At 41.3% G+C, this 22,717-nt stretch overlaps 1 protein-coding gene and 1 long non-coding RNA gene across 3 annotated transcripts in view; one reads left to right on the forward strand and one right to left on the reverse strand.

Annotated features, from left to right (window-relative positions):
- Window positions 1-291: 291 nt before the first annotated feature.
- LOC121090752 lies at window positions 292-1,101 on the reverse strand. The gene is made up of 2 exons (XR_005828719.1): window positions 972-1,101; window positions 292-423 (listed from the first exon to the last, which is right to left on the reverse strand). It is a non-coding gene; the product is annotated as an uncharacterized LOC121090752 (long non-coding RNA).
- Window positions 1,102-7,475: 6,374 nt separating this feature from the next.
- Window positions 7,476-22,717, forward strand: part of ATP2A2 (ATPase sarcoplasmic/endoplasmic reticulum Ca2+ transporting 2) — a 48,699-nt gene continuing 33,457 nt past the window's right edge. For both annotated transcript variants that reach the window (XR_005830100.1, XM_040610226.1), the window contains exons 1-5: window positions 7,476-8,269; window positions 9,392-9,409; window positions 9,503-9,585; window positions 16,619-16,723; window positions 20,209-20,347. Coding sequence is in view for 1 of the 2 variants with exons in the window: in XM_040610226.1 (XP_040466160.1) it covers window positions 8,152-8,269; window positions 9,392-9,409; window positions 9,503-9,585; window positions 16,619-16,723; window positions 20,209-20,347 (463 nt within the window). In the remaining variant the exon portion in view is untranslated. The remainder of the gene's footprint in view (window positions 8,270-9,391; window positions 9,410-9,502; window positions 9,586-16,618; window positions 16,724-20,208; window positions 20,348-22,717) is intronic.

The following is a 22,717-nucleotide window of genomic DNA, read 5'->3' on the forward strand; positions in this document are numbered from 1 at the left end:
AGAACCCTGAAATAGAACAAGTATTGTAGGTCAGGATAATTTGAGTTCACGTGCAACACAATTGACGTATAAGAAATCTACGCATAAACAACAGAAAAACAGATCTCTTATATTGGAACCTTGAGCTCTGACAGATTAATCATAAGAATTTTTGTTCTGTGAGTGACCCAAAACTGCCACAGGTAATTTGGGAGGTTAAAGTTCTTTTGAAAAACTATAATTTTTGTGAACTACCTATATAGATTGTATTGAATGGCAGAAATCAGAGGAAGGTGAGGAAGCAGAAACACAGAAGATCAATATAGCATTTATTCCACTATAAAAAAAGAAAAACATGTTCAGATTTGTTTAGAGTCCCATTAAGGCAGTCTGGCAGTTTGTCTTCCTTCTGAACAGCCCATGTTAGCAAGCAGGTGTGAAGACCTTAAGAAAGGTAGGGGAAAGTATAATTACAACAGTGTAATTACACCCATTAATCTTACCACATAAAAATTGCCCCTTAAAAAGCAAAACCCATGTGGACTGTGGGTTACACAGACTTCTGATGGTTCAGACTGGAAGAATTTAACTGGTAAACAAAACAGCATTTGGTTTCAATCCCTCATTTTGTCTTATTTCATGAGAGAGAAAAAAATTCAACATAAAAGAATTTTATATTAAATAGAATTTTGGAAATTCTATTTAATGTACCACATAACCCATGAAAGAGCTTGTTTGATGGTATACAATCATTTTATCAATGTCTGAAAACTGAAGTATGTTACTCCACTATGTTACTAATAACCACCTATGACTTTGGAGGAAATCTCCACAAGAAACACAGAAAGTAACTTCAGCTTGTCTCATATCACAAAATGTCACAAGTCTAATAAAAGTTGTAGTCATGTGCCATTAGTCCCAAACAATGGCTGAAAATGAAGTAATCACCATGCCTAAGAAAAGCTTTTCAATCTTACATTAGTGCTACTCACCTACACAGAATGCACCTGAACGTCTTCCTTTCAATCTTGAAGAAGTCTGAGTGACTTTTCATTGTGATTCAGCAAATACATGAAGTGACGGACACCTGTTGCATGGTGGAACTGTTCAGGTTATAGTACTGTAACACTGAAAAAAAGGAAATATATATTGTTTATACTACCTCGATTACAGCCTCTGACAGGGTCAAGAGATGAAAAAAGAAAAAAAAAAGTTTTGAAAACAAGTAATTCAGATGGTTCGCTTTAAAGGAAGAGTCTTAACGTACACAGCCTGAGTAAATAGAAGGTGAAAAGATAAAAAGCTGGCTTTACTGAGCTACCTTCTGGTTGTCATTGGTTGTCAGATGAATAGAAACATCAGTATGTACAGACTAATACAAACATATGAAAAGCGTAGCTGTTTGTGTATTTGGGCATCCTTTCCCTCACCCATCCTATCGCTGACAGGATCACGCAAAGCACTGCAGATGACTACAGTGCACACCGTTTTGCTTGCAGTGTACAAGACTTTGGTTCTGTCCCCATAAATATCTATGAAGCAGGAAAGGAATTTGAATTTGTAGTGCCCCTAGAGAGGGCTAATGGTACTATTAATCTACAGTAATTATTGACCTACCTTGTAGCTGGTAGTTTCTAGAACTTGTCATTAGCCCCCTAAGTACCAGGCTAGCTCACCTGAACCTGATTAATACAAAACAGTGTACATTACATGTTGAAGAGTGTGCAAGGTAAACTCTAAATGCCATGTTAGCATTTCTGTTTCTAACTTACTCAAGAATCACAAAAAGAAACCATTCAAAATAATTAACTGAAGTTTTAACACTCTAAGAAATGAGGCTATGTTGTGTCTTTATGGGTCCAGCTTCAAATTGGTACTGTTCTCCTGGCTGACAGCTTCAAAACTGAAGCAACGTCTTTGCTCAGGAAGTGGTGGTCCATGTCCCATAGCAAAGGAATTCAACTTTCACTACACTGTTAAGTTCTACAGGTAAGTACTATATAGTATGATCACAGCTATGACATCCCAATTAGCCATCGATTTGTTACAGATATAAAATTTAGGGCAAATTTGTAACACCTTACAAAAAACAAATCCTTCCATTTTATAAATATTGTGCTTGGCCACACAGCCTTCTACAAGCTTGGTAGTATTCCTAGCCTATTCTACAGAGAGCAAAATTGAGATCCAAAAGCACACAAGGGATATTTACACAGGAAAAAATGTCAGCTAGCTGCCAAATTAATCAGAATTAGACCTTAATTAGATGGGAAATTCAGGTCAGGATGAGATAAGAACTCAAATCTCGTGGGTACCAACCAGTGCTTTATTTCTAAAGTTGCAGTCCATTTATAAGATGGCAGTCAAGCTCATTTCCCTTTAAGAGAAATTACTTGGCTATCAAAAAAGGATAAATTATTTTTCTCAGATATGCACGATGGATCTTGGTTCTGACATAATGTTGTTCTCTCCCATACTTCTAGATCTCCTATTAACATCAGCATGGGTTAGAAAAAAATATTTTTCCAAACAGGGGAATGGAAACTTTTGTGGCAAATACTCTAATGAAGTCTTCGGTGACAAACCAAGTGACAATCAATAGGATATAGAAATAAAAGAAGAAATCTACTAAGCCAAGCGGTGATCTCTTATAGTTACTGACATCAGAATTTGTCTCACTGTCTCTTTTACACTACCAAGGCAGCAGGCAGCAGGAACAACAATCCAGCTCTGGAAATCTCCCAGTAGCAACACTATCCTTTGTGTTCACAGTCTCTTGGTCTCAGTGGAAGTAAAATTCTACCTGCTGCTGATACAGGAACACACATTGCCTAGGAATAAAAATTATTCAGAATAAACTCAGATTATCTTAATTATCAAAATTCAAACCAATATTTTACCACTAAGTTTTCTACTGGGTTTGTGTAATTGTTTCATCTCAGTATTTTTTGCATTTTGCTGTTTAAGCTATAAGCTTCTTAAAGGGAGAGAGGGGGAAAAAACACCCTTGACATAATACCATGAAATCAAAGAGCAAGCTGACTGGAAAAAACAGTTGCTATATTTAAACTGCATTATCCTATGACAGAACTGCAGTTTTAAAACCCTTCCACCTTGATACAGCACTTTTGCGGTATTTTAATATGTCTTAGTAGATTTCAAGTGGCTGAAACATTTTAATAACTGTAATTTAAGAAGAATAAAATAGTATTGTAAGAGGAACAAACAATGCCCCCACTCGTCACTCATGAACTTGTATTTGAAATCAGTTGGGGTAATAAGAGCAACGGGTTTGGTGGTCTCAACCTAAGCCCCATTAACCAGCAATTAGCCAGTCTGCAAAAATCATGACATAATTTGGCACAGTTAAGCAGAATAGTACAACTTTATGTCTAATGGAAGAGATTCAGGCCTGAAATAGGAAGGCTATCACCAGTCAGCATTCAGGTGTATTGGCTCAGCAAACCAGCATTTTGTGTAGTACTTGTCTGTGCTGTGTTTGGGTCCAGTAAAAACTATTAATCTTCTTTGAAAACTAAGCTACAAAACATATGTTTTTGCGTACAGCAAGAGACAATTCACATTATGACCTGTAACTCTACTGTGAATCTGCTTTGCAGCAATAGGGATGACTTAATGTTATTGCAATTTGAAGGAAAGCATCCTGCAGTCCTCTCTCAGGCCAAATTCCCATTTACTTCAATTAGTAAGCATTACAGGAACCATTTTAATGCTGCTGCCCGATGTGTTGGCTGCTGCTTCTAATATATTACAGTGAAAAAAGACAGGAGGCCAAATGTATGAATGGTGTACTTCCATTATGTGAATGGAATTTCATCAAGGCAAAAGCTGGCCCATTTTGTCGTGTTTGTTTCCAAGGTACCGCTCTAAGGGGTTCCACTCTAAAAACAAACTGCAACTTCAGTTCGCAGCAGCAGAATAAATTTGTTTCCTTCTTTCTTAAAGATGGAAAACGTAAAGCTATTTGCACCTGCTGGAAGTGTGAATCACCTGGAAGCTTTCACGGGCTCATATTGCTTAAGGTAGAGCTGACATGCCATCGTTCTGATTGGGGTCAAGATACCCATCTTGTTAAGAGACAAGACAAATTTGTAGGAAACTTTATGAATCCTTGCATAGCAATGGGAAATAACACTGATTTCAGTTCACCATTCTAAATTTGTATGATAGCAAGTGATGCCAAAATTAGCAGGTACTGCTTCTGCTGCAGTATCTACATGGGTATTTGTAGTTCATTCTGCACCATGCTGTCTAGACCAAGCATTGTATCTGCAAATTTTCCAATGTGCAGCTGTCAGAAGATCTTTAATTATTTGAATTTTATTCTGCTGTGGAAGAGAAAGACCTGTAGAACAGTCCTTAATGCAGTCATTCTCTCAATATTCACTGAGCCATAACAGAACACATGACAGAAATAAACACAGGCAGAGGACTACGCTTGCAAATTCTCTCCAGATTTTATGTAGGGGTCTATGTTCAAAAGATGGAAAAAAAAGGGGAAGAATCAAGTCTTCTTAATGGGTGAGAGAGAAACAATGGAAGTGGAGTTGTCAAGCTGTAGCTGAACTAGTGAATCCCAGAGAATGCCAAGAGTTCCCCAGGATTTGCTCAAATGCAAACTCTGTTCGCTTTCCTAGCAGCATTTCCCCATGTTAAAAAGTCAAACTGAAAGGACGCCATACCTACTTTATTATATACTATGTCAAGCTCTAATTGCACATGCCATGGTTCTGGTATGCTTAAAGTAATTTTCAGAAGCCTTTTTGGAAACAGGCATAAAAATTAAACCAACAATGACATACAAAGTATATCACAGGCAGAAATAATATGAAATATGACCCAGGTCTCTTTCTAATACCAGTTTGTTTTGAAAACGGCTACTGATGCTTGATTGTGTTGCTCTTTTACATCATTTGAAAGTAATACTTTAAAATAGTAAGAAAATGAAATGCTGGACTTTGAAGTCCTTTGCAGGTGCTCTTCTATATGAAGGCTATAAAATACACTTGTGTGTAAAAACATTGTTGTGGTAAATGTATTTTTACAAAAAGCCTACATGTAGTGCAGGCTGTTTTAACATGGTAGAAGGGAAGAAGAAACTGCTCATATAGACGTACTGGGCTGTTAGTCTGTGAAATATGTTAATTCAAGTAGCTGATGTTATTCTGTATATAATGATTGTAGAAATTATGGATTTTTTGGTGTTGCACATGCACGTAATATGGGGACCAACACAGTCTGTCATGCAGAGGTGTCTTCAGACAAAGGTGTGTACGTACATACTCGTGTGCTAGAGGATACCAAAACCTGAGGTGTGGGCTATCTGGTCCTGTGACAGCCATTGATCAGCAGTTCTGTTGGCACTGAGTGTGTATTTTCAAAGACATACTGTTTTGCAAGAGTATTAATTTCATATGCATGTGCATCTTGTGACTTCAGTTGTTCTGGGGATGATTGGGGTCATGTGTTCATACAATATCAAGAAAATTATTAAAAGTGGTTAAGAAACATACAGTAAACTATATAAATTACATACAACTGTCATGTTGACATTCTTTACCACTGTAACAGTTACAGTATGTCTATATATGTGCAGTGTGAAGTAGTGGTATGAGAAGCAACACAACTGTATGCTGTTGTGTTCACAGCCAAATCAGCATTTGGCCATGCTGATTAATCATGCTGATAAGCAAGATAAAATTAATACGGGCAAGGCATGGAGTAAGTAATTCACATACCTCAACTAGGTCATCAGATCTAACTCATGAATTTTTATTTCAGAACTTCCCTGTGAAGTGTAGGCATGTTGTCAAGTCATCCTTTTCTGGACGTTGGCTAGTTTCAGAGGAGTCTCTTTTAGGGCAGTTGTACTTTTGCTAAAAAAGATACAGGGCCACACATACCCGAGAACACCCTGATTTTATATTGGCTGTCCCCTCTCCTTGCTTCTTTTGCTAATACAGAGGTAAGACTCAAGATATTTTCTTTCTAGATCAGACATACAGTTTCTTATAGGATGGTATTGTGGGTGGTTTGTAACAGTGGTGGATACACAGATTTTATGTAGGATCTGCATTTATGTAAGCCAGCACACATGTAGAGATCAGCTTTTACATTTGCACATACGTATACATCGCTTAGCACCGAGTGCTTTTAAGGGAAGGTATTTACATTTTGTACTCGGTCACTTGCTGTGTTGTGTATTGCAGGTGTCATTTATGTCAGCTGGTGCCAACCTCTCTGTATTGTGTTCATTGAAGTTTCTGTGAATTACTGAGCGGGATGGCAAAATCAAGTCAGTTTGCTGTGTTCTATACTGGTCTGTCAGTCTGTGCCAGTTATCGAGATACTGCGCCGAGGAGAGCTGGTATCTCACACCACACACGCTGCTGAAATCACACTGTGCAGTTTATACCTCCTTACGTTATCTCTGTGCACGCCAGGGCTGAGTGTGCGCGTCACTGTTATGCTGGCGGGGCAGCATGCGATGGCTGCGAGGGGAACCAGGGAAGTTGTGCAAAAGACATTGCTCAGCGTCAGCGCAGGCCTCGTCAGAGCAGGGGCAGGACCTCTGGGGAACGAACCTGCTCTGCGCCAGCATGGAGGGCACGCAGCCCTTGCTTCTCCCACCTCTGGCGCACCCACCCTTAGGCTGGATGAGGCTCCTGTCACGACAGAGGCGAGGGCAGCCCCACAATCACCCTTAGACTGGGATGAGGCTCCTGTCACGACAGAGGCGAGGGCAGCCCCTCACTCACCCTTAGGCTGGATGAGGCTCCTGTCACGACAGAAGCGAGGGCAGTCCCCCCAGTGAAGGCTGACGCTCCTGTCGCGACACGCGCCGGGGCAGCTCCGCGCCAACCCCCTGCGCCGAGACGCCTATCGCGACAGGGCGCACCCTGGGCGGCGGGCGCGGGCCGCTCCCCTCAGCCGGCGCGCGCTGCCGCCCGGGCAGCCCCGCGCTCCCTCAGCGCCCGCCAGGCGCGGGTTGAGGCCGGGACAGAGGGCGGCCGCGGCGGTTCACGCCGGGGCACTGGGGGGGGCTGGAAAGCGGCCACCCCACCTGCGGGCCTCTCCCACTGCGGAGCGGAAGCGCTCCCGCCGCCGCATGAGGCCTGCACCACCCGCCTCCGCCTCCTCCGCCGAGCCGACGGCGGGCGACCGGCCGCGCTGCGCAGGGCCGCACCAGGCGCCGCTGCCACCGCCTCAGCGCGGCGGGCGGGGCCGCGCCTTCCCCCCGCCCCGCGCCGCGCGTCCCGCCAATGAGCGGCGTCCACATGCCGCGGCGGCGAGAGGGGCCCGGGCGGCCCAGCTCCCATAAGTTACATTAGAGCAGCCGCCGCCGGTGCGCGACCGGAGCGAGCGGGAGGCAGCGGGGAGGCCGGGCGCGGGGGGTGGGCGACCCCAAGCCGTGACGGCGACAGCGGCCTGGGCCGGCGAGGGGAGGATCGGGCTGCTGGGGTGGGGTGGGGGGAGTGATTCTGACCCTTCCCGGCGGAGGGGAGGCGGGCGGCGGAGCAGCTGCGCCTTTTTCAGCCCCCTACCTCCAGAGGCCGGCGGGGCCAAGCGTGCCGTTATCGCCCTCCGCGGGGGCGGCGCGCAGCCCGGTGAGGCGAACGGAGAGGCTGCTCAGCCACCTGGACGCGGCCCACCCCCGCGCAAGCAGCCGCCGCGCCCCGCCGCCGGCGAGCCCACCGCACGCCCTCCCGCGCCCTGAGGCGACAGCGGCCGGGGGCCCGCGCCTCTCTCCTCCCGCTCAGCGGCTGCCCGCCCGCGGCCGGCGGCGCCTGACGCCCCGCTCATCGCTGCCGGAGAGGCGGCTCGGCTCCCTCGGCGGCCGTCTGGGGTGGGAGGGGGGCGGGGGCTTTTTTTTTTTTTTTTTTTTTTGACGGCTTCCCCCACACACTTTTTTTTTAATACATTTTTTTAATTTTAATTTTTTTTCCTCCGCCTCCTGGGGGAAGAGCGAGGCGCTGAGGTGGGCTCGGGGGCTCCTCTCTTGCGGGAGGGGGTCTATGGTGATAGCACGGGGGTGGTGGGGGAGAGAGCGAGGGGCTGAGGAGGGGGCTCGCCGCCGCGCCCGCCGCCGCTGAGGAGGAGGAGAAAGAAGAAGAAGAGGCGAGGCACCATTTGCTGCTCCCTGCCCCAGCCATGGAGAACGCGCACACAAAGACTGTGGAGGAAGTTTTGGCTTATTTCGGCGTTAACGAAAGCACCGGGCTCAGCCTGGAGCAAGTCAAGAAGCTGAAGGAAAAATGGGGCTCCAACGGTAGGTGACCGGGCCCGCCGCCGCCGCGGGGATGCCGGCGCTGCCGCTCGTCGTCTCCCCCCCGCCCTCGTCCCGCTCCCTTCCCCCCCCCCCCCTTTTCTCTTTTTCTCTCATCCTTCTCGGGGCCCTGTTTCGAGGCCTAACGTGCGTGTATTTGCAAAGCCGGCATCTCTTACAGGACCCGGAATAGGAGCGAGGGAGAGAAGATGGCTGACTTGAACTCCACCTCGTGGGTTTCTTTCATAGCCCGAGCGCACAGGGCTGCTTTGGGAAGGAGGATGTCACCTCCGTTTCCTTTCACCTTAACGGTGGGAAATCTTCTGCCATTCCGAAACCAAGCGCTGTGGGTTCTTTTTTTTTTTCTTTTTTTTTTTTTTTTTTTTTGGTGTTCGTCTATGACCTTCACTTTTCCCTGTTTTTCCGTGCCTTTCTTTCTGTGCCTTATTTTACATTCTTCCCTCGAGTCACCGCACAGAATTCAGCCGATAAGGTGTTTCTTTTCTTTTTTTTTTTTTTTTTAATCCCTATTGCTTGCCCTTCCTAGTCCCTTTTGAACTCCCATGCCGTTGTTTAAAAAATGAAAAGCTGTGAGAAGATTATACGGTGGGGGGTTTTTCGGCTTTAACATTGCTTTTGTGCCTCTTGAATTACTGAATCTAGTTGCAGGGAGATAAAAGGGAGAGCAGAAATAAGAAAATATCCTTAAAATGGAGGAATGAATTTGTAATATTTTGAACCAAGTTTGGTGGTTTGGCTTTTTTCAGTGAATGCGGTGGAAAACCTTTGTCAGGCGGCTTTCGAAAAAACGTTTTGAGCCTTTGACCCTTTGTGTGCAGCAACAGCAGAAGTCCCACAGCTGGCTGGAGTGATGACTTGGCTGAATTATAACCCTTGGCACATTCTGGCTAACCTCTATGTGTCTTAAAATGCAAAACTGTTGGGCCTGTTCAGATGCTCTGATGAAAAGAGCCACCTTAATGGGGCTTTCAGTATGCACACCCAACGAACTTGGATTTGACAATTCAGAAACAGTATCTAGTGGATGCCTTCTAATGCTCTAATGTGTTTCTTCAATGATTTCTTTTCTTTGACATGCTTCCTGGAAAAATCTTCCACTGACAGAGTTACCGGCTGAGGAAGGTAAGCATGCTTGTGAAATCTGCCAATTTCTATTCAATAATTAATCTTTTTTTTTTTAATGTGCATACTAAATAGCTCTGTTACATATTGCAGGAAAAACCTTACTCGAGCTTGTGATTGAACAATTTGAAGACTTACTAGTTAGAATTTTGTTGCTGGCAGCTTGCATATCTTTTGTAAGTATGAATTTTTTTCATTTCGTAGGCTTCTGTGTCAGTGACAGATGTTCCAATGTATAGGAACTGTTTTTCTTTCTCAAAAGCTATAAGATGCAAAGTAAACTGCTATCTGTTAAATTAGTTGCCCTGTGAATGGGTTTCTGTATGATAGAAAACAAAATGTCAGGGAATCTTTTATTGCATGAGTCATAAGTACGTAACTACACTAGACAGGCATTTTAAAAAGTGATTCTCATTCAACCCAGTTCGCTTATTTGAGGTGGCATTTCCCAATGCTTTTGTTGGCTTTGAAAGCTAACCTTGAGTAAGTAAGTGTTTAACTGGACATTCTTCCTGCCTTTGAGTTAATAGTTATCAAGCTCAATGTATAATCATTGGAAGACATTTTTGGGTGCAGTGCAGACTGTAAATAGCATTTACATGGCGAATATTCCAGTTGCCTTCCCCTCCTGATAATAGCAAGGTGACAGTTGTTGCTTTTGACAGTGACAAGAATGATGACGGCTGTGATGGCACCATTGCTGACCAAATTTGGTAACTGACCTTTGGAAAGTCTAGTCATTAAATGGACATCTTGCTTTACATACAGGATTAAAAGAACAGGAACACTTCTAACTTAGTTTTTTTTTTAAAGCATGTTTAGGCAGTCTTTACATTATGTGTAATGGGTATGTGTTTGCTAAAAAAACTAGAAAACTGGGCAAAAGCTAAGTACAGAAGGAAGATGAAGGCTGTGTGTCTTGAGGAGCTGAACCGCAGAAGTAAGTGTGCAGAATATTAAATTGTTTAGGTAGGAGTAAAAGTTTATGTTAGACTTTGCCCTGGAGTTGTAATTAACTACTTAAAAAAAAAAAAAAAGCTACAGCTCTTGGGGGGGAGTGGAAATTGTGGTGACTCTTTAGCTAAGGGCAAGCTAATTAGGATGGGCAGAGGAGAATGTGCTCTGAAGCCACTGTGTTTGATGGGGGAAGGGTTGCCCTGTTGTGGCTGCTGCAGTATATACTGTGTTGCTGATCCTCCACCAAGAGAGGCTTCAGCTATCCCCACACTGATACCTTTCAAAGTACTTTGGATTTTGACATGTATATACCATAATCAGCTGAGCATTGACTGGTGGCATTGGTCTTGACCATGGAGACAGATGTGCTTTACTCGCTCTTCTGTTTCCTGGGAAGGAAGTCAGGCTGGCTATAGAAAATTGAGTAATGACATCATCAAAACTTTTTTTTCCTTGTCTCTCCATTTTCCCCTCACAGAGGGTGAGAAGGGGATGTATTTTTGCTCTGAGAGGTCAGTTAGTGTTCCTCCCATGTCATGAGATAAATGACAGTGCAGAAGTTTGTTAGCCTTTCATGCCAAGGTACATTACTTGGTTTTATTATAACAAAGTAAATAAAAAATCAGATTTCACCAAACTTTTAAGCGTTCATTGCTGAATCTGAGTAAGTAGTATGATACCAGAGTAACAGGTCATAGAACATACACTTACACTACCAGGCCCTCCTTGAAAACTTGACTGCATTGAGCTTTTTTCAGGATGCTTGATTTTCCTATCTAATTAAGAGGAGTGTTGGACAGATCTGGGTTCTCTGCTTCTGTGCAACTGGCATGGTATATGACCTTGGGCTACCGCTCTGCTTTCTCTGTCTCCTATTTAAGAGTTACAGATACTCACAATGAATTGATGTTAGTAGTAAAAATTTTCTCTTTTTGATGAAATGTGAAAGAAAAAACCAAGATACGTTACAATTTTGGTACTTCGGAAGCAATTCCCCTTTCTGTGTGTTTCTGGCTTTTTTTTTTTTTTTTTGTTGCTCAGAAGGTGATCATCTGTTGTCAGTTTTTCTTAGGTTTTAACACTTTTTGTTGATTAAAGCATATTAGAGACTTCTGTAGTAGCTGAAAAGAACTGTTGAGTATGTTAATTACATTCAATTTTTGCAATACAGGCTTTGTAATTAACATCACCTAAATTCTGGTATTCTTTACCGTTAATTTAAAAAAAATTTTGAAGATTCAGGTATGAGAGAGAGGATCTTGAGGTGAATAGATCATGGTTTTGTGTTACGGAAGCTCTTCTAGTGACTGTGGTCATAAATTATATTGGATTCTTACTATCATGACTGGCTGCACAGAAACATCCATCTTTAACACTGAGATTGCATTAGATTTTTGTGCAGAAACATCTCCTCTTACATACAATATAAACCTCTGAGTTCAGAGTGCCTTTTGTGTCCTCGACTCCCACACCCCCTGTCAGTTATGTGTCAGTAAAATAAATCAGACTAACAGCTGAATCTGCGTCGCCCTAGCTGATTGTAGGGGTCATATGCTGCATGTTTGTTGGCTGTAGATACTATGTCCTACATTCCAGGTTGGAACTGCTGTTACAGATGTGCCTGGTTAGTTAAAGCCTTAAGTATGGCTTTTGAAGAAAAGCAACGTAAATAATTTCTGATGGTGTGTAAATGGATCTGCATATAGGCTTGGACCTTGGCTTGGTGATCTGTTGAATCTGTGAAGCCTATGCAGAAATACACTCTACAGGTTTATCTCAGCCGTTAAGTGCCCTCATAGCCTGACTTTCTAGGTGAAAGTAAGAGGATGTTTAATTTTCTGTGAACTGTGCCTTCTAATTCTTGCTCCTTAGGTAGCATGTACTCAGATTTACAGTACTTACATTAAAGAACAGCTTTCTTTGCTGTGTAAATGGTCTTGACAAGTTGCAAGATGTTGATTGTGCCCCTGATGTGGAATAATTCTTTGGTAAAGTATACATTCTTTAAGTAGTGGTGTATGCTTAACCATGCAGTCTTTGCACCACAGTAACAGTGAATTTTCTTCTAGGAGATGCAGCATAGGCTACGAAATCTACCAAAAACTTAAACATTAAGACAGCATCCTAAGAGCATTCACCCTGCCAGTTGTTTCTTTGATTCCTAAACTGACTTAGAACTGAATGTTCTGGGAACGTTTTCTAATAGCAGATATCCATGTTTAGATTAAAACAATATATTGTGATTTAGTCCAGAGATTATTACAGCCTGTAAATTAGCATGAGTATAACCTAATCTGTGTTAAAAGATGAGCAAAGCTACTCTTGGAGGGTGAGATGTGCCAGTAAAAATGATGCAGGCTTTGCCCTGAAATCACCCCAAAAGCTGCCTGTTACGGTCAGTAGCAGTGAGTATGTGGCATGAGATAAGGATTGCTGTGGGATGCTACACTGACATGCTTTTAGCTAAACTCCGATTACTCAATAGCACCTGGTGGTACCCCTACCAACTGGTGGGTAGGGTCAATAAAACTGAGAAGTAATTGGGTTCAGTTTTACTTGGTAGAAATTAAACTCTGGGTGCTATATCTCTTTTTTTTTTTCTTCTCCCCTTTATTGCTATGCTAAACACAGGAATATGTTTATTTTCAGAAATAGAGTATAGCATGTCTGATGGGTGCTTACAGTCTGTTAACCCAGTAAAAAATCTTAATTTTTTACTTGGGTGTGGTCAAGATCTGTTGATTTGGGGTGGTTTTTTTCCTTCCTCTTTCCTTGGGTAGCAAATAAAAATCCCTACTGGATAATGGAACTAAAGAAAAGGCTCCCACGCTTAGTATTTCTTGGTGTTCAGTATAACGGACATGGAACAAGTACCAGGACTACTAAAATAGTTGGCATCTGCTTAATTTTAAGCTAGTTTGTATTGAAAAGAGAGATCAGTAGAAAACAATTTTCTGAGTAGTAGTTAGTCCTCTGCCCAAAATGTACTGAATCTTAATTCACAGTATGCTGTGAGAAGAAAGCTCTCTTAAACGCAGTCCATAGTTCTACATGACCCGCCTTAATTAGCCCAGGGTTTCTTTTTGTTAGGATGAGATCTTACTATCCCAGCTTGCTTATAAGTTTCCATTGTCAAAATGGAAAACAAACAAAAATCCTTGTTAGGTTGCTGACAACAAACTGTTTGCTTTTCCTCTGTTAGTGGTAAGCGGGTGCAGCCTGCTGGGCAACAGAATTCTATCTTGAAACTTCCATTCTTTAATTCTTATTTTGTTACTTGATGATAGCCATCGGAGGGAACTTGCCTCCATAACTTACCTGACAATGCAGAGATACTTAACTTGCAGAAATGCGAAAAGTTCTGAGGTCACTTCTGTTCTTCTAGCTGTTTTTCATCAGTAGTCACCTCATTGCTGCCTGACTTCTGCATTGTACCTCTGCCCCCTTCTTTACAAATAACCATGAAAACTTAAGTGCTATTTGCCTGTCATTGTGTATTTTTTTGGCTTACTGTCCTGTAGGTCCGGCCCATTAGGCTTTGATTAAAACAAGCTTCTGCAAGCCATAGCTCTAGCAGCCCTGAAGCGAATGTACTGAAGGGAAGCTGTCTTTTATGCTGCTTACGTTGGCCATTGATATGGACTTCTGTGTCTTGCTATTAATTTCCCTTGTATTGTCAGACTTGCATTTCGCTTGAGCAATTATCTTGCTCTTTCTTGCTCCTGCCCCGCCCCCCCTCCCCCCCTTAAGCTGCTTAAATACATGGTAACTTTATTTATTGACCATACTGCCTGAACAAGTACATTGGAGATCAATGACCTGGAAATTAAGCTGTACTACATCTGAGTCTTAAAAGTGATTAGGCCTGAAATACGGTGGAGCCCTTCTGAGTAGCAGTCAAATAAAAGATCTCTCACTGTAAAACTCTCCAGGGTCTTAAAAGTGTGCTAGTGGAAACTTTTTTGACAAGGACTCAATGACCCGGACAAGAATTGTCTAGTCTCTACCAGGTTTCAACATATGATCTGTTGTTACTAAAAATGCCTAGTTAAATACTTGTATTCCTTGTTTCAGTCTTTGGTTTTTACTGTGGCTTTGTTTTTACTTCAGGCTACCATCAAATAATAAACCTGATGTGTTACAGCAATACATGTTATATATCACAAGTATCCCAAATGGAGTGTTAATATAGCTGTAGTCTGCTATAACAAAACCAAAACCTAAATGTATTCCGTTACTTATATGTCTGCATTTACTAAAACACTCTAGAACTAGAGCTTAGATTGTTCCACTGTTAATAATTGTATGGAAATTTTGGGGAGGGAAATCTGTGTTGTTGGCTTCCAGGATTAACTAGATACTTCATTTTAATTTGGTCACGTATTGATAATTTTGCCAAAAACCCACAACAGTTAAGATCAAAAACATGAGGTCTGTACTGTCAGGTTCATCTGCTCTTTCTGAAATAATGGCTTATTGAAAGAAAAGATCTGTTGAAAACTTAATTTTGGTTCTCCTTGACGTACTTGGATCTTGCTGTCCTTGTAGCTACTTTCCTTACCTGGTAAAGTTGCAGGCTTTCTCAGTGTTATTTCACAACACGTGTGGTATTCAATCTGAAGAGATTATGGTTTAGCATTGTGTAAAGCAGATGTTTTATTCCAGTTAACCTTGTAGGTGCCTGTTCTGTTAAGAACACCACAAAATGATTTATTTTACTTGCTTTGTTGGAAGCAAAACGGGCTCTGTGAAATTTCAATAAAGAAAGGGAGGGAAGAAGCAGATCCTAAGCATCTTTTCTTATGGCAGCATGTGACCTTGTATATGCTAAGAAAACTGGAGATGTACCGTTAGCTCCACAGGAGGCAACAGTGCTTGTGCAGAGTAACAGCTGTCTGTGATGTTAAGGGGTATGGGTGAAGACTACAGTTCAAACTGGATGACTGCTGTAGCAGGTCAAATGGCCGAAGTTGTTACTGGGGATTGGAGATTTGGGGGGAGCGGGGGGGAGGAGGGGAGAAATACTGAGACGCAGAAAGTGTAAGAGATCCTAACTAAATCTCTTCTCCAGAGGGATTACGCAGACCCTCAAAATGTTTTGTTGCCAGCTGGAATGTTTCAGTCTTGCTAATTGTAACCTGGATCTTCTAAGTTTATCCTTTTGTAATAAAAATTTGTTGTTGCATTGGATTTGCTTGACAGTCTGTTTTCTGCTTGAGGCTTTCATGCTGCTGCTCCTTCCTTTTAACGTCCTGGAGTGTTTCACAATTGAGCAATAGCTCTGAGCAGCATGTTGGCGGAATTATGGCGCTTGCTTTAGTAACGGTTTGCTCACTGCAGTCTTCTTGTGATTCAGAGTGCTGTTGCCTGACTACCAGCCTTAATTATCTCAACACATTGTTCCTATTTACTGTCACTTTCCAGGCTTCCTGTTGCTCAACATGTTCACAAAAAAGCTCTTCCTCTCTGGTCATGTTAGCTTGACTTTTCTTTAGTAATTACAGAACTCTGCAGAGGCCTGACACGTACCCATTCAAGTGAATGGCAGAAGCCTAGAACTAGAGTGTAATTCTAAAGCAAATGAATTAAAAGAAAATATCTGTGGAGCTTTTTCACGCAAGTCCTCAAGCTGATTCACATTTTAAAATTCAGATTTGAGTTTTGTCAGCTACTTCGCTCAGATTCCAACTTCAGATGTAACTATACAATCCACTTACATGCTTCGACACTGCTTGTATTTAAAGGAGTAGATGCTTGTTTTCCATATGTACTCACTTGTAAACTTGTAAAACCATTTTCATTTGTGTCAAAGATACTGGTAAAGAACAATTAACTTGATTAAAATTCATATCCTGGCAAAGTTTAATGAACTAACTAGTCTGCATCCTGTTATATACAGTAATAATTTTTTTTTTAGAAAAACTTCTCACTGCTGTAGCTGTTATCACAACTTCTGCTTTCATTTGTGAAGCAAAAGTAGCAGTATGTTTCCCAAATAAATAGCTTGTTCCTTTAAAAGAGGCAGCCTTGGAAAATAACTTTTTACTACTTCAGTATTGATTCTTTTTCCTTTCCATTGTATATTGCCAACTCATTCATGAACTGCAAAACTGCAGCTTGAAGGATTGCAAGGTTTCCAAAACTGCTTAAGTCTATGTAGTTGAACCTCAAGCTGAAACTTCCTGGGTGTAAAGTTTGCACAGTGTCTGTGGAAATCGGTTAGTAATTTAAATCATTGTGTTTCTCATACAGGTCCTGGCCTGGTTTGAAGAAGGTGAAGAAACAATCACAGCATTTGTAGAGCCTTTTGTAATCTTACTTATATTAGTAGCCAATGCAATTGTGGGAGTGTGGCAGGTATGCAGATATTTTTACAACATCAATTCTTTTTGTTTAAGAGGAAGGACTGTACAGTGTAGTGTCAGCTGCTTCATACCGTGCAAGTAATGTGGTGTTAACTTTAGATTCCTGAGAGTCGACATACCATAAAATTTCTACACAGAAAGTTTCGACTTAAAGGTAAAATGTAAGCTTTGAAGTACAGCCAAAAAGGCAAAGTTCCTGTCAGTTTGTTTGGCCACACACTGAACACATGAACTAGGCAGTCCAGAATGAAGGCCTGAATTTGGGAAATATTTCTGGGCTTTGCAAGATTTAATTTAATGACTTAGATTGTAAAAAAAAAAAAAAGTGTGCATGTGTATCAATTAAGGAACATTTGTAGTCCAGTTTCTTGTCTGCTTCCTTTTGAGACAAATGCTATGTTTTAGTACATTTATTAATAGAATTAATACAGTATTAATTCTTCCTATTTAATTACTATAGTAGCTACAAAGTACAAGACTGCATGTCTGTCAAATGGCAGAAGTTTCTTTTGAAAACTTCTAAATAACTTCTAAATACCATGAAAGTTTTCCTATGTTATTAGCTGTGAGATGAGTTAGATGACTTTTTATAAATCCTATTGGCCGTAATATGCATAACATAATCTAACACTTCTGGAGATACTGGACCAAAATTGTTCATATATCTTTAGTTTACGAATTTGGTCACTATAGACAGGGCATGCTTTATTAGGTTAATTTATCTACAGAAAAAAATTCTAAAAATCCTAAAATACTTTCAAAGTTCCTTGTAAGGCTGGTTTTGTTCTGTTTTTTCTAAAGGGATGATGTTAATATGACATAATTACTTTTAGCACATTAGGTTTCATGTGTGGGGAAAAAGGCAACCCTGTCCAAAATAACAAGAAAAATTAAGAGGAGGAGCCCTGTTAACCAGTTAAAACATGTTCGAGAGGAACCTACACACTGGAAGCCACCAGAAGTGGCATTGAGTGGCACTGCTGCACATTTGTGTGCTTTGCTTTGTGCTAGCCCAAGTAAGCTGGCTGGAGACTAACCCTTGAAATGCTCAGTTTTAGCAGTACCCAGTTTGCTGTGCAACTGCTAGAGCTGGTATGGAGAGGAATTAAGTGTCAATTGAGGGATGACAGCATTGCCCCATTAAGTGTCATTTTTCTATTCAAATCTTTGTAAAGCAATTGTTAAAGATTAATTCTTGCACTTGAAATAGAGTTACATTTCTGCATGTAGTGATTTTAAGGACAAAGGTAAAGCTATCTGTATAGTTTGGGGATTTTCCTGTGTGGTTGCATACCCTGTTGTAGGAAATAACCAATTGTTTTCAGACATGATAGTGTGCAAAGAAAATACATATCTCTCTCTGGCTACATGCAGTGAACTTAATTGTGAAACAAAATTGCTGTACAGATCAAATGACTCATTCCCTTGTTTTAATGGGCATGGAAAATAGTCACAATACATAGTCTCCACCCATAAATGTATCTGTTTCTACAGGTACTAGATGAGATCACCTGAGTCATTGCCTTAGCTCTGCCCTCCTCAACCTTTCCTCTCACATGCACTTTTCCCACAGTGCCATTTGCTAGTACTCTGGTGGTTGGCAAGGTAATCTTAACTACCCTAACTTCAAGTGAACTGATCGTTGAGTCCAGCCATTCACCTTGCGCTGCCCAGTCCACTGCTAAATCACGTCCCTAGGCGCCCCATCTGTATATCTATTAAATACCTCCAGTGATGGTGACTCAGCCACTTCTGTGGGCAGCCTGTTCCAGTGCCTGACAAACCTTTCGGTGAAGAAATTTTTCCTAATCCCCAATCTAAACCTCCCCTGGCACAACTTGAGGCTGTTTCCTCTTGTCCTGTCGCTTCTTACTTGGGAGAAGACACCGTCCCCTGCCTGCAACCTCTTTCAGGTAGTTCTACAGTGTAAAAGGTCTCTCCGAGCCTCCTTTCTCCAGACTGAGCAACCCCAGTTTCCTCAGCCATTCCTCCTAAGACCTGTTCTCTAGACGCTTTGCCAGCTTGTCTCTGGACATTCTCCAGCACCTCAACATCGTTCTTGTGGTGAGGGGCCCAAAACTGAACAAGTACTTGAGGGGCAGCCTCACCAGTGTGTACAGGGGGATGATCGCTTCCCTAGTCCTGCTGGCCACGCTACTTCTGATATAGGCCTAGATGCTTTTGGCCTTCCTGGCCACCTGGGCCATGATGTTTCATTCTTTCTTATTTGCCCTTTTTGAAGGAAAAGCTCTGTTTAACAAACCTTCCCTTTGTGGGTCTTCCTGTTGTACCTTTAAGGTTTTGTCTAATTTTAACTTGTAGTTAATCTGTAGAAAAGCAACATCGTTACTATGCTGGGGAGCAAAATTAATTTACCTGGTGGGATATGAGGCTAGTATTAATTATAGCTTTTACAGGTCTGTGCTGGTATCTCTGCACTGCCTGGTACGGAGCTGTGCCATGTTAATGTCTGTCCTTCAAGGAAGTTTTGGTAATGCTGGTTTTCAGCTGCGTTTTAAAGAAAGTACCCAGTACCTCAACCTTCAGATTTCTGAAGATTAGGTTTCTGCTTTGATACATGCGGGAGGAAGTTTTTATTACCTAGAAAGGCTGGTATATATTTGAAGCGCAGGCATTCTAAAAAGTATGCACACACTTAACATTATCTGTAATCATCAGGACTGCATGATGTTTGTACTTGTCAATAGGCTGGAAAATAAGTTAACTTTTCTCTAGGTCTTGGAGAAGTGCTGATCAGCTGTTGGTTTCTTATGTTGTCCTTTATCTAGGAGGCATCACGATGTTGATACTGATCTCTGGTAGTGCTTAGCCAAGAGAATTGCACTTGAGATAGAAAAGCTAGTTAGTGGAAATGTAAAGGTTGTCATATGGGGGGATTCATGTAAGTTTGTAAACTGTTATCAGACTTTGGGGAAGTTTCTAGTCTGTATGCTTTAATTTCACTGTAGTTGTGGCTTGATTTACTGGAAGAAAAGTTGATAATAGGTTGTTTGAGCTTTGTCTTGACTTGACCTTTGATTTCTATCAGTGAGTAAAATTCAGTAGTGCTAGTACACTCCAGTCGGAGTCTAAGCTGCTCCAGCTGGTGAGGTACAGCTGAGACAAGACTATATCCATGAGTCTTAATTCTGCATTAGTGCTTTTTTAATGTGAAAAAACATCCATGTGTTAAATAGAACTCTTTGTGTGGCCTCCTTGTAACAAGAAACAGTGGAAATGCTGCAGGGTTCGAATAAACAACTTTTAGGTTCTAAATGCCCACTAATACCCGGATAATGTTGTAATGATTTCCAGTCAGCAGCCTCGTAAGGGGAAGGTTCATCTAACTTTCTGCATTAATAAATGGAGCTGAGCTGAGTCAGTGATACTCATATGATAATGCATTTGAAAAATTGGATCTGACATATGTGTTTTTCCTTGAGGGTTTTAAAATTACACATTTTTGGTGTCTTTTAGGAAAGAAATGCTGAAAATGCTATTGAAGCTCTTAAAGAATATGAACCAGAAATGGGCAAAGTGTATCGACAAGACCGAAAAAGTGTACAGAGGATTAAAGCAAGAGACATTGTCCCAGGTGATATTGTAGAAGTGGCAGGTAAGACTCATTTATGTCATGCATGCCTCTATTAGCATATGATTGTAAAACTGTTGTGGGGGCCTTGTCTTAATGATTTGAGGCCCTGGGGGCAGTTTCTGGAGATGCCTGAGTATACGCTTCGCTTACAAACAATCTTGCTTCTGTTCATCTGTAATTACCTTAAATGTGCATTTGCACTGAGGGGATTGTTTTTCAAATTGCCACTTACTTTAATTGGTAGGTCTAAAAGCAAAGCGTCTTAATTGGAGTAGAGGTTTTAACACTTGTCACTACTCTAAAATTTTATTTTCTAAAGTCTGGTTTCAAAGTGTCCTAACTTGTCTGTTTTCTATTGCAAAATACTCTTTTTCCTAGCTTTGTAATGTGTTCAGTTTTCTTAGGTTCTGGAATGCAGATTATTATATTATTATTTTTTATTCAAGCTCTGTTATTTTATCTAAGGAAAGATAATTTCATCTGAAGACTTTTTCCAGCTTTTTTATTTGTGGTAGCAGTGTCTTTCAGCTTCTCTTCACAAATGTCCGCTCAGCTAGTATGACTGGCATATGACATCATTGTTTTCTCGAGTTTCATAATTCTTTATTGTTTTTTGCCTGTTGCTGTATAGGAGACCACAAATAGAGATAACTATACTAGTTAGAGCTTCCTGTTTCTCAGGTGTAATCATTTAAGTACCAGACTTAAAAGACTGAAATTTTACATCAAGCTTTCTAATAACTTAGATTTGCCCTAAAAGATGTACCTTTATTTGGAAGGAGTGCAAAAATAGAAGTATTCTATACTTACAGCTAGAACTCCTTCATCTTGCTGACTGTGCCATACCAATAACTCTCTCTCAACTGGATTTGTCAGTGACTTTAATGTTTCCTATTCCTTCCCAGATAAAACTAGGTGGTTCTTGTTAAGTGTCAGGAGTGATTGCGTACTCGTATTTTGTAGGTCATTATCAACTGTTAACTGAGTGATTGGCCCTTTGGGAACAATTAAGGGTGTACATCAAACTTTCTTTCCACTGGTGTCACTTTGCTTTTAGAGGTGGTAGCTGTCTCAAGAGGAGATAAATATATACCCTTAAACTTGACTATCCTTCTATTTTAATTAGCAGGCAGAGAGAGTATGCGCTCAAAATGAAGTTGGTGTTGGCCGTCTGCCCAGCTTTCATTTCTTAAGAAACTTTAACATTCATTGAGCCCTGTCTCATGCCTCCGTTTTGTGCATAGGATGATTCTGCTACAGCAGCCCTGGCTAGGGTTAATTCGAGTGTGAATCTCATGAAGGCTGAAGCTAGTTTCCTCTTAGCATCTGTTGGTGAAGACCAAGTACAACTACAAAGTGCTGATAGGTGAAGTAAAGGGTGAATTACGATACCTTGTCACTTACTCTGTTGTTTTGACTCACTATTGCTCCACTGTACAGTCAAATCTGTGAGCTCTGCAATGAGATTCTGTTTCAGCAGCTGACATTTTCTGTGTCTTTTTGAGGCAAACAACTGTATAATGTTACAGACTCTGCAGTAAATGTCTAGTCCAAATCTTTATCCTGTTTTTAAATGTCAGTAATAGAATGGTAGTTTTGCAAGTAGTGGGTTGTGGGTTTTGGCACTTTAAAGCAGTATTGGTAGAACTGATGACTGTATTTTGTACTGGTCTGGGTTTTTTCACTAAGGAAAAATGCTGGATTTTGCTGCTCTGCCAGGTGTCTATAGCACATCATTTTCTGCTTATTTCTTTGCTATTTTGGAAGAGGCAGAGATTACATTTTCATCTTACAGAAAAAGACAAAGCTAAATTTGTACGTAAACCAGTTGGGATATATGTGAGCTTTTACTTAGCTGTATATTGTCAGCGTCAATAAAATCAGTTATTGGTGCCATGTCTTTTAAAGGCCAATGTTTGAAGGAGAGAAATGAATTGGAAATAAACTGCTGATTAGCATACATGGAACACTAGGTTGTCTTCAACAAACATGGTATCCTATTTTTCATAGGGTGACTATTGCATTATTTAAAATCTGCTTGTAGAACAGTGTGTGATAGTCCAACACGTGTAGAACCGATTTTTTTTTTTAAAGAGTAAACTTAAAAATTTGTATGCTTATGTAGAGAAAAATTATCCAACCTTATGACTGTCCTTTAAAATACGTGGTCTAGCTTGGTGACTGACTGTAGAAGCTCATACAGATTAAAATACTCACTTAAACTGGTGGGTCAAACAGTCCCAAGCTAGTCTTAAGCCAAGCATTCATCATTTTTCTTACGTTGGTAAGTAAAATCAGCTGCAGCTTCAAGAGAAGGTGATTAAGACATGTGGATGTTTAATACAGCCTTAAGTGCTTCTGTGTAATACAAACCGAAACAACAAATTCTAA

The sequence above is a fragment of the Falco naumanni genome, chromosome 1 (genome assembly GCF_017639655.2).
Source record: "Falco naumanni isolate bFalNau1 chromosome 1, bFalNau1.pat, whole genome shotgun sequence".
In the NCBI taxonomy this organism is placed as follows: Eukaryota; Metazoa; Chordata; class Aves; order Falconiformes; family Falconidae; genus Falco; species Falco naumanni.